The sequence below is a fragment of the Dermochelys coriacea genome, chromosome 8 (assembly GCF_009764565.3).
Source record: "Dermochelys coriacea isolate rDerCor1 chromosome 8, rDerCor1.pri.v4, whole genome shotgun sequence".
Classification (NCBI taxonomy): Eukaryota; Metazoa; Chordata; order Testudines; family Dermochelyidae; genus Dermochelys; species Dermochelys coriacea.
This window is the reverse complement of record NC_050075.1, coordinates 77,253,834-77,266,221: the sequence shown is the minus strand read 5'-3', so window position 1 is coordinate 77,266,221 and position 12,388 is coordinate 77,253,834. Positions and strand designations below refer to the sequence as shown.

General features: G+C 39.1%; 1 protein-coding gene across 7 annotated transcripts in view; it reads left to right on the top strand.

Annotated features, from left to right (window-relative positions):
• The window catches only part of PKN2 (protein kinase N2), a 136,599-nt gene that overhangs the window by 49,470 nt on the left and 74,741 nt on the right, over nt 1-12,388 (top strand). For all 7 annotated transcript variants that reach the window (XM_043491037.1, XM_043491036.1, XM_043491035.1 and 4 more), the window contains exon 2: nt 2,426-2,726. In XM_043491037.1, the coding sequence (XP_043346972.1) occupies nt 2,426-2,726 (301 nt within the window). The remainder of the gene's footprint in view (nt 1-2,425; nt 2,727-12,388) is intronic.

Sequence of the window (12,388 nt, the reverse complement as noted above, 5' to 3'; positions counted from 1 at the left end):
TGCTGATTATAGTCCTCTCCCAACCAGCCATGGAGGCATCTATCAAAACCACCTACAAATTCAAAGCAGTATAGTCCTGGAGAGAGTCCTTGCTCCATTCCAATGTACTCGAACTCTGGGTTATTCAGCTAGCTAAGCTTCCAGAGTTTTCCACCATTCTTGAAAAGAACAGTGGAGATCCTGATAGATAATGTTTCCATTGTAGTATAGCAATAGCTGTGTGTGTGTGTGTGCGTGTGCATGTGCGCAAATGTTGCCATGTTCACAGGATAACTCCCATGATTCTTCACCTACTAGGAGCAAACAGCTATCTGGCAGATTACTTCAGCAGAAAGTATTCAGCCAGCCATGAGTGGTGACTAATAGATTCCATTCTCAAGCCTTTATTCCACAGATAGGGCTCCCTGTGATAGATCTATTTTTGCCACCTGCAAGAACAAAAAAATTATCTTCTGCTTCAGAGAATTTACCATGCCAGAGTCCCTCCACAATGCTTCTCATCCCTTTTTCTGTTTTAATTCCAACCACCCTAATACACAAGCTCATAAGACCTCTCCTTCTCCAATCTGCAAGACTTACTGTCAAGGCCAAATTCTCCATCCATGTCCCCATCCCTGTACCTGTTTGGAAGTTGGCTGAATGAGCCCACAGAGAGGCTGTCTTGGACTTATAGAACAATCCCTGACATAGAGAAGGAAACCCTTTACAAGATCAGTCTACTGATGAAAGTGGAAGAGATCTTGTATCTGGCTTCACAACAAGGTCTGGACCCATTGCAAGCCTCTATTCCAAAGATTCTGGATTGCATCCTCCACCTCAGGCTACAGGGCCTCACCATCCACTCCATTAGGGTCCATTTAGCTGCCGTTTCAGCCTGTCGCCTTCACATTCAAAATTCTGTGTTCTTTCATCCCACTGTTTAAAAATTTCTTTAAAAAATGCTTCACACCTGTCATTCCATTCAATAGCCTTTCTCATCCTTGGAACTTAAAATAGTTCGTATGGAACATCCCCACCGCATTTAAATCTTATCCAAATGCTTTCTTTCCGTTACGGAGAGCTGTGGAATGTTAAACCATTTCTTCCCAGAGATTATCCAAATGGATCAATCTGTTACTAACTAGCAGATATACACCTTCCTTCAACAGTCAGGGCCCTTTCAACAACAGCCTTGGAAACCTCTTTAGCATACCTACAAAATATTCCTGTATCGGACTTCTGCAGGGTAGCTACTTACAGCTCAGTAACATACCTTTACTAAATGTTATGCCCTGGATTTGGAGACTAGATCAGATTCCAAATTAGTAGACCAATTCTGCAATCCTTATTTAGCTAGCTGTAGATAAAGACTTCTTAGACCCTCCTCCTATTAATCTGGGAACTAATAGCTAGTTATCATAAGGAGGGGATCTACATGAATAAAGATTCAGTCTTACTTTACAGTAACTGGTTCTTTGAAATATTTTGTCGGTGTGGCATCCACAACCTGCACTCCATCCCTGTTCCTTCCGAATCCATCTTAACTGGGATTCTGAATTAGCAAGGGAACTGAAATTGTGAGGGCTGCTTTGCTCTGTATACCCAAGGTGAATGGGGCACGAGGGTATGCAGGGTACGGGCACAGCCCCAGCGAAAACATGTAGAATAAGTGGGATCCACACACACAAAATATTTTGAACCACACTTGTAATTTAAATAACTATTTTGTATGTCACTCTCCAGTCCTATGCTTTACAAGAACTTATTTTGATCAGTTATTCTTCATAGTTTCATCTCCTCCTCTGCCCATCTACCTATGTCAAGAAAGGAAGTTGCAACTTCTATTTCATGTTTTAAATCCCTCTAAATAAAAATTTAAAAGAAGCAAATCAGAAAGAGAAACTTGCATTAGAGTAACATATGTTCCAAAATACCTGGTATCTATAAACACTACAGTGTTTCTTTAAGCCTATGAAAGGTTTGCTCTGTTTTTTTTTTCAATACTTTTAAATAGGGTAACTACTGAGTAAATGTATAGGAATTCTTCTTCGTTACTAACTGTAAGAATTAAATGTTACTGCTTAGATCCACTTAGTCTACTAAAACTCCCAATTAAATCTTGAAAAAATACAAATGTTGGCTCTAAGGCAAGGCATGTGTGCATGACAAATCCAGAGATATTTAAGTCTCTTTCCATTTAAAAAAAAAGGGGGGGGGGGCAGAGTAAAGTTGTCACTAGACTTAAAACAAATCTGTTACTTGTAAAGTATAACTCCAGTGAACTTGTACAATTTTATGGGCTTGTTGATTTGTTGGGGCAGCATGACAGAGAAATATTTAGTAAATGGCTTCCCAAGGTGAGTGTCTAACATATTCTGGACATAAGCTTAGTGTTTTTAGTCATGCAAGCAGCTAACCTCTGGTTATGCTTTTCTTTTCCCTGTAGGGGGATGCCCGAAATCTTCTAGTCTCGGAAAATGTAAGCATTGGCCAAAAATTGGACTTCTCAGACACAATGGTACAACAGAAGTTGGATGAAATAAAGGACCAAATCAAACGTGAAATAAGGAAGGAACTTAAAATCAAGGAAGGAGCAGAGAACCTGAGAAAGGTCACAACAGATAAAAAAAACTTGGCTTACGTGGACAACATTTTGAAAAAATCAAACAAGAAATTGGAAGAATTGCATCATAAATTACAGGAATTAAACGCGCACATTGTTGTAACAGATCCAGAAGATGTTACAGGTATAATACAATACTAAAAACTATTAATTTTTTTCTCATAGCTTAGACATTTTGTACTTTTATTTACATTGATTTATTTTAAATGGAATCCTCTAATTATAAAGAATTGCTATTGCAACCGGGGTATCAATAGTTTTTTAAAGAATTACCAACATACATTTATATTTGCCTCACATAATAATTAGAATAGTTTTAGAATCCTTAAGTAAGTTTTAAACTGTAGTCTTTCAGATGACTGGTGATCCACAGAGCAATTGCTTGTGGTCAGGAGACCACTGGCTAGTCATGTGGTGCTTGCAATTACTTCCAGTTACTAAAATGCTTAAGATGACGGCCAAAATTATAAAAATAATTTCCTAATATTGCTTTTCCATGTAGTTTCCCCAAGGAATCTTATGTGATTGCAAATGGGTGGGCAAGTGGTACATGAGAGGTGTTTTGTGATTTATATTATGAAAAGGTTTGTGAACCCCTTGCCTTAATAATTTGAAACTAAAATACTAGTTCTTATTCTATTTGTTGGCTAACTTATAGTAAAAATGGCTGTTTATCATAATTTGAATAAATCTTAGGGATTTTACATATGTGGAAGCTGTCATTAACTGATATTTTAAACTACATTACACTCTAACTTGTATTTTCTGTGGAAGTGCAGGGAGTTGGTATTAATTTTGAAAAATATCAAACTTGGCATTTCAAAATGGAATGTTTTGAAAGTAAACAGTCAAACAAATGCCTTTTTCAGTATTGTGAAATGACTTGGATAAGGACGGTATGGTGATTTGACATTAAAATATTGCTAATATGAGTCTGTATAAATATACACATGCCATTGAGGGTGTCGGTTAAGTAACTGTCAACTCTTGAGAAGTTTGGGCAACAGAATAAAAAGAACGTATCAATCTTGTTTTAAAGTAGAGGATGCAGTGAGAGTCTTGAAACAAACTGGCAGGTGATTTCAGTAACTCACGATATCTGAGAATATGGCATGCTGCCAAAGTGCTGAGTTACCCTTGTTAGGCTTGCATAGAGTTCAGTGCGTTTTATTATTGGTCTTCCTGCAAGATGCACTCTAACCAAAGAAGGCTGGATGAGAACTACTTTGGAATCTGTGAGGCAGAGGGGCTGCTTCAGGGCGAAATGGAAATGGGTACATTTTATGTATGTCTTCTACATGTCACATGGATTTAAAAACGTATATGTAATTTCTCTCATGAGTTAAGACGTGCAATTATCAACTAACAGAGCATTGCAGAGAACTGAAGTGACTGAGGTGAAGAAATAGGAGATACCTAGATTGCAGGTGGATTCTTGTTGAAAAATCTGTACAGACATAAATTTGGAGGCTTATTTAAATAGAATGACTTCAGAAGTGGGTGAGTGGAGATACTTTTCACATCCCACTTTCTCTCTTAAATGAAACACTTTTAAAAGGGGACATGTGTTTGAGATTTCCAGTGTTATTCGTCTACAAGAAGAATCATTATATGTATTACAATAGCATCCAAGATTGGCGTCTCATTTTGCTGGATGCTGTACACAAATCAGTCGCTGCACGTTTTACTCTGCAATTGGTATTTGAAAGGCGCACCGTTGATTTTTAAATTTAATATTTTTAAAAAAATCAAGGTTTTGAAAGAACCCTTTTTAATAGTATGTTTTGACTTCAAAAAGTCTTTATTTTTTTTTAGTTTTTCTGCTTCTCTGTTGCTCTTGAATGTGACAAACACCTTCCCCATCCCTTAATGAATAGCAACAACACTAAACAAACCGGGGCCAATCCCTCCTGTCTCCATTCCCCTTCTTTTCTCTCTTGGCACTCGCTTGCTAGCTTTTTGGTTTTAGTTTCAGCTTCTCTAGGACCAAGTGGCTTTCAGTTATTAGTAAACATCTTCCAGAAGGCCTGGGAAAGAATATGCATACAGATCTGCCACAAGAGAAGTTCACCAGTGATGTTTACTAGTGTGTGATTCGGGAAAAATTTAGCAAGAATTTTTAATGAATCTGTAAACTCGGGTTGTACCGTATGACTGGAGAATTGCTAACGTAGTTCCTATTTTTAAGAAAGGATCTGGGTAACTACAGGCCTGTTAGTTTGACATCTGTAGTATTCAAGGTGTTGGAAAAAATTTTGGAGGAGAAAGTAGTTGAGGACATTGAGGTCAATGGTAATTGGGACAAAATACAACATGGTTTTACAAAAGGTAGATCGTGCCAAACCAACCTGATCTCCTTCTTTGAGAAGGTAACAGATTTTTTAGACAAAGGAAACGCAGTGGATCTACTTTACCTTGATTTCAGTAAGGCATCTGATATGGTTCCACATGGGGAATTATTAGTTAAATTGGCAAAGATGGGGATCAATATGAAAATTGAAAGGTGTATAAGGAACTGGTTAAAGGGGAGACTACAGCGGGTCATACTGAAAGGTGAACTGTCAGGCTGGAAGGAGGTTACTAGTGGAGTTCCTCAGGGATTGGTTTTGGGACCAATCTTATTTATTCTTTTTATTACTGACCTTGGCACAAAAAGTAGGAATGTGCTAATAAAGTTTGCGGATGACACGAAGGTGGGAGGTATTGCCAATACAGAGAGGGACCGGGATATCCTACAGGAAGATCTGGATGATCTTGTAAACTGGAGTAATAGTAATAGGATGAAATTTAATAGTAAAAAGTGCAAGGTCGTGCATTTAGTAATTAATGACAAGAATTTTTGTTTTAAACTGGGGATGTATGACTTGGAAGTAACAGAGGAGGAGAAGGACCTCAGAGTATTGGTTGATCACAGGATGACTATGAGCTGCCAATGTGATATGGCCGTGAAAAAAGCTAATGCAGTCTTGGGATGCATAAGGCAAGGTATTTCCAGTAGAGATAAGGAGGTGTTAGTACTGTTATACAAGGTACGGGTGAGACCTCATCTGGAATATTGTGTGCAGTTCTGGTCTCCCATGTTTAAGAAGGATGAATTCAAACTGGAACAGGTACAGAGAAGGGCTGCAAGGATGATCTGAGGAATGGAAAACCTGTCTTACGAAAGGAGACTCAAAGAGCTTGGCTTGTTTAGCCGAAGCAAAAGAAGACTGAGGGGAGATATGATTGTTCTCTAGAAATATATCAAAGGGATAAATACCAGGAAGGGAGAGGAATTATTTAAGATCAGTACCAATGTGGACACAAGAACAAATGGATATAAACTGGCCATCAGGAAGTTTAGACTTGAAATTAGATGAAGGTTTCTAACCATCAGAGGAGTGAAGTTCTGGAATAGGGGGAGCAGTGGAGGCAAAAGACATATCTGGCTTCAAGACTAAGCTTGATAAATTTATGGACGGGATGGTATGATGAAAGAGCCTAATTTTGGCAATTAATTTATCTTTGACTATTAGTGATAAATATGCCCAATGGCCTATGATGGGACACTGGATAGGGTGGGATCTGAGTTACCCAGAAAAGAACTCTCTGTAGTATCTGGCTGATGAGTCTTACTCTCATGCTCAGGGTTTAGCTGATCACCATATTTGGGGTCGGGAAGAAATTTTCCTCCAGAGCACATTGGCAGAGGCCCTGCAGGTTTTTCACCTTCCTCTGCAGGGTGGGGCACGGGTCACTTGCTGGAGGATTCTCTACACCTTGAAGTCTTTAAACCATGATTTGAGGACTTCAGTAGCTCAGACATAGGTCAGGGGTTTGTTACAGGAGTGGGTGGGTGAGATTCTGTGGCCTTCATTGTGCAGGAGGGCAGACTAGAAGATCAGAATGGTCCCTTCTGACCTTAGTCTGGGAGTCTATGAAGTGCAACTGACCATCAACAAAACAGTGTAGCTCATGACCTGGGTCAGAAGAACCAGGGGAAAGAGTCTGACTCTTCCTTTGATCCCATCCTGAGAAGGCCAGAGTTATCCAGCAGAGGTTTCCCCATCCCTCTTGCTAACAAGTGGCAGTTCCAAAACTATTTGGGCCCTCTTTGTCTTCATACTGGAGCTTTAAAGTAAAAGACAAAGGAGATGACTCTTCTTTTTTTCCAGTATGAGCCCATGGAGACTGTGTCCTCAGGTTGCTGCTCTGAAGGTTCTTGCCACAAACTACCACCCACAAGATTAATAGGTGTCTGCTTCCACTTGCTTTTACTTGGTGTTAATCTCACTATTTACTCAGTGCTATTTCTGAATTTTCTTATTTAATTGCTGTTTTAAGTCCATACAGAGCTTTTACAGTCTTGCTCTTAGTGATTATTTCAGTATTGTCCTATCAAAGAATGTCATTTTTATATTTTGACTATTACACATATACAGTAAATTCCTTGTATCTAGGGGTATGCGTGCATATTTAAGTCTCCTCGGGGAGATGGGGGGGAAGGAAATGTTTCTTATGAATTCAATGTATATATCTTCTTGTTCTTAGCTCTAGTTCATATCAGTTATTCCTATGGAAGCCTTAAATTCTTTAACAACATATTTTTACAACCTTTCTGAAGATTAAAACCTTAAGAATCTTTTGTTAGTGTTTAAGTTGATCATTGAGGAGAAACTTAGAACTAACATTGAGATGTTTATTTTTCTTGTACGCCATTTGCCCTTGTAATTTAAATTAATTTTCTCTATGAGTTCCTTCCACATTAATACAGCTGTTAATTCACAGGAAAAACCTCCTGCTGTCAGTAAATTTCCTTTCTCAAGACCGAGAATCTGATGTGCAGATACAACCTCTTTTGATAATGGATGCACATGGACTAGGTGGTATGCTGGGTTAATGTTAAATTCCTGGCTTTGGTCATAAATTTGTGTTAGTGAGCATCTGTCCATCGCAAAATCAAACTGGTAATCTTTGTTTGAAAGCGTAGTGAAGCGACGCAGTTACCGGCGCAGTGCCTCCTGCTGGTTGTCTTGGGAATTAGCTCTCTAGCATACAGAGCGCCTCCTGCTGGCCGGTGTCTCGCCTGCTGCTGGCCCCCGTGTCCCTCCCAGACCCCGGTGCCTATTACCCTGGGATTCTGCCCTCTGCAGTACCCCCGCTCTGGGTCTCCCCTCCCTGGGAAACCCTCAACCCTCCCATCCACCTTGCCTCAGTGGTTACTGCCAGTCTGCATCTAGCCCCCGCTCACTGGGGCAAACTGCAGTCTCTCATGGCAACTCATCACTGACAGGGCGGTTGGACCAGCTGCCTCTGCCTAACCCCGGGCTGGACCTCTGCAACCCCAGTGCCCGCAGCCTGGGGATTTGCCAGGCGGGAGCGCCCTAGCTCCTCCTTTCCCCAGCACTGCTCTACTCTAGCACCCTGAGCTCCCAGGCTGGAGAGAGACTGACCCAGCTCCTCCCTGAGCCCTTATAACGAGGCTGGACGTGGCCCCGGCTGTGGCTGCTTCCCCAATCAGTCTAGCCTTTTTTCTAGGAGTGGGGTTTAGCTGATCACCATATTTGGTGATCCCTACCCTGCTACACAAAGGCTCAGATGTATGAACTTTAATATCTAATGGGAGGTAGCTAGACCATGAAGATCACCATCTCTTTATATTCAGAGGGCTGACTCACTCTCTGTCCTGTATCAAAGGTGTTCTCTTGGAGTTTTCAAGGAATGCTGATTGTCCACTTTCTCATCTGGCCTCTTTAAAGGTGCTCACTACCAACCCCAAAATTCATAATCTTTGAGGGTGCTGGGAATCTTTACATCATATAGCATCTGCTATTCTTAGTACATTTCAACTGCTGGGTTATATGGAAACTTATTCTGGGCACAGAAGCCTAGGAGCCACTGTGAGTTCTGCAGTAACCATTTGCTAGATTGTGGAGACATCCCACCTTGCACACGGTTGGTAGGGAACTCCCAGTAGTTGCTTAGTTATAGATTAAACTACAGGTTACAACTTTTCCTGCCCAGTGTTCATGCATTTGGGGGACAGTTGTCCCTTGCCTTTCAGAATATGGAGAGAAGACACCCTAAGACTTGGTGACATGATCTCAAACTGGCCTTGTGGGAGAAGACTTAAGTTGTGAAAATAGCATTCGCTACAGTCACCACGGCCTCTTTGTGGATCTTCAGTCGTGTTTGTGGAAAGCAGTAAAGTCCTTTACTTGCTAGATTCAGGGTTCTAGACATAACTTTCATAGTCCTACTTAAGAATAAAAGAACTGGGTTTTTGCAGGTCAGAATTAGGGTATGTTGATTAAGTGATGTATAGATGACTGCACAGCACCTAAATGCAGTGTGATTCATTAGATAGCGCTGGGACTGGTACTGTGGAGACCCTGTGTCCTTTCTCGGTCTCTGATTTGCTATGGTAATTTGGAAAAGTCATTTACCTCTCCTTGCATGTTTTCTTATCTATAAAATGGCTGTAAAGATAATCTTTGTAAAGCGCGTCAGGATTTACAGAAGGAAGATGCAAATGTTATATGGACTCTTATTATGGCACAGCATCTAGCTGTAGCCAGTACTACTAATTAATAGGGCTGTCAAGTGATTACAAAAATTAATCGCAATTAATCGCACTGTTAGACAATAATGGAATACCATTTATTTAAATATTTTGGATATTTTCTACATTTTCAAATATATTGATTTCAATTACAACACAGGATACAAAGTGTACAGTGCTCATTTTATATTTATTTTTTATTACAACCTAGTACAAGCACTGTAGTGTAATCTCCTTATTATGAAAGTTGAATTTACAAATGTAGAATTATGTACAAAAAATAACTGCATTCAAAAACAAAACAATGTAAAACTTTAGAACTTACAAGTCCACTCAATCCTACTTCAGCCAATCGCTCAGACAAATAAGCTTGGTTACAATTTGCAGGAGATAATGCTGCCCACGTCTTGTTTACAGTGTCACCTGAAAGTGAGAACAGGCTTTCGCGTGGCACTGTTGTAGCCAACATAGCAAGATATTTACGTGCCAGATGTGCTAAAGATTCATATGTCCCTTCATGCTTCAACCACCATTCCAGAAGACGTGTGTGTCCATGCTGATGACCGGTTCTGCTCGATAACTATCAAAAGCAGGGTGGACTGATGCATATTCATTTTCATCAGCTGAGTCAGAGGCCACCAGCAGAAGGTTTATGATCTTTGGTGGTTTGGGTTCTGTAGTTTCCACATCAGAGTGTTGCTCTTTTAAGACATCTGAAAGCATTCTCCACACCTCGTCCATCTCAGATTTTGGAAGGCACTTCAGATTCTTAAACCTTGGGTTGAGTACTGTGTCTATCCGTAGAAATCTCACATTAGTACCTTCTTTGCATTCTGTCAAATCTGCTCTGAAAGTGTTCTTGAAATGAATATGTGCTGGGTAATCATCAGTGAAAAACATCCAAAATATTTAATAAATTTCAATTGGTATTCCATTGTTTAACAGTGCAATTTTTTTTAATTGCAGTTAATTTTTGAGTTAATCGCGTGAGTTAACAGCGATCAACCAACAGCCCTACTTTTTATGAACATCAGATTCATGTTTTTTGTTTTTTTTTTTTACACACACAAATATTTGCCATAACTGTTACAAATTAAATTGCTAATCTACTTTCAAAAATGTATATGAATTATAAAAGGTCTTTTGGTGATGCTTTGGCTAGAGGTCTACATCTTAATGCCATCAAAAATTATTTTCAGCAGCCACTTCAAGAGGAGGATTAGATGAGGAATTGGCATTAAACCTCAGTCATTAAGCACAGATTGCTCAAAAAGCTGTAGTATTGAATCTACCATTAGGTTCAGCACATTTTCTCTGATAATTCAAAGGTAATAGCTTTTGCCACAACATAATTTTTTTTTCCTGTTATAGAATTGCTGGTGTATCTAGCCTTGTTTTAGAAGTAAGGCTTTGTATCTAGATCTCTCATTATCTTTCACAATGTTACATTACTCAAAGTGAGAGGCAGAGTTTTTGGAAAGTTAAGTCAATGTGGTGGTGTTTAACCCAAAAAAAAAAAAAAAAGCATTAGACTGTATTGGATAAGTATTAAGTTATGCTTCATTGTCAAACAAGATAATGGATGCTTGGTGGCCATTACTACTGTGAATCTGAAGGATTAATTCTAATCCAAAATATGGGCATGTTTATTTTATTTCCTTGTGCATGTATGTAGAAGTGTTTTTCAAGTTATCTTAATGCTCTCCCATATGTCTTACAACTACAATTTACAGTAAATCAAGTAGCACAATGCTGAACTATTTGACTTGTAACATGTGAACAGTTTATTCTTATACTTACAGTATGCAAAAAGAAAAAGGAGTACTTGTGGCACCTTAGAGACTAACAAATTTATTAGAGCATAAGCTTTCGTGAGCTACAGCTCACTTTATCGGAACGAAAGCTTATGCTCTAATAAATTTGTTAGTCTCTAAGGTGCCACAAGTACTCCTTTTCTTTTTGCGAATACAGCCTAACACGGCTGCTACTCTGAAACCTGTCATTACAGTATGCAGACTCCTATTTAGCTAGATACCCCATGGGAGGTACTACTTTATTCTTGTTGCAGAACACTTTTGGAGGAGAAAATGAGGCATCTGATTGCCTCTTTCCTTACCTCATCACACTTTTTCCTGGGCCTTATTTAATCTCTTCTCCTATAAATCTGTTCTTCTGTTATATGCTTACAGTTACACAGCATAGAACTAATAGGCAGGATATAGATTTAATCAAAAGGGCGGGAATGGGAAAGGTGAAGAAAGAGAGCCATGATGAAGAGGGGAGACAATGTGGAGAACACAATTAGAAAGGCTAATGCTGCCTGAAAAATGAATTTTTCAGTGAAAACACGATAAAAATGGGAAGAAAATTAAAACAAAATAAAAAAAACTAAAATTTTGTGAAACTTTATTTTGTGCATCATTTCTGTGAAAGAGAATATTGATGAAATCTGAGACAATCTGATATTTACTGGCTGCTTTGGTGGTACTTAAATTTTCCCAATTTTATGCTATACTTTGGAAGTCTCCATTCGGTTAGCATTGGCGTTTTGCATAAATGTAGTTTCTGCATAGTATTCAAAAGCCACCAAAACAAGATTATTGTAGCTTTTTATTAATAAGCATTATGAATTTGAAACCTGCATGTGGAAAAATTTTTCTTATCCATTCCATTGCCTTTGAACTTACTGTGTGCTCAAGAAAAGAGTACTGATGTGATCTCCTAGCATGAGCTGTTGGTAGTAAAAACACAGTAATGTGCATCTCAGGAGCTTCTGTTGGTCATGACACTGAAGGAGCTAAATACAATTAAATAATTTAAAATAAGATTAAAGTTAACTAGTTAGCAAGGGTGCTTGCTTCTAATTGAATAGCTTAGCAGCATGCACTAGTACCATCTGGGACTCCAAATTCAGAAAGCAACCTGGGTTCCCAGATCTCATGCTGAGCTTGTTGAAAAGATAATGCTCTTAGCATTCGAGGCAAGAATCCCCACAGAAATGCACGACAGTTTCAGAAGGAGATGAGCTCAATTATTCCACTAATTTGGGTGGCAGCGTTTGTCAAAGTGAGGATTTAGAGGCAAAAACATGTTTGCTAATAAATACTGTACAAATCAAGCTGAAGAGACTTTACAAAAAAAAAGTCCAAAGAATAAAAAAATAAAGGTTTCAGAGTAGCAGCCGTGTTAGTCTGTATTCGCAAAAAGAAAAGGAGTACTTGTGGCACCTTAGAGACTAACACATT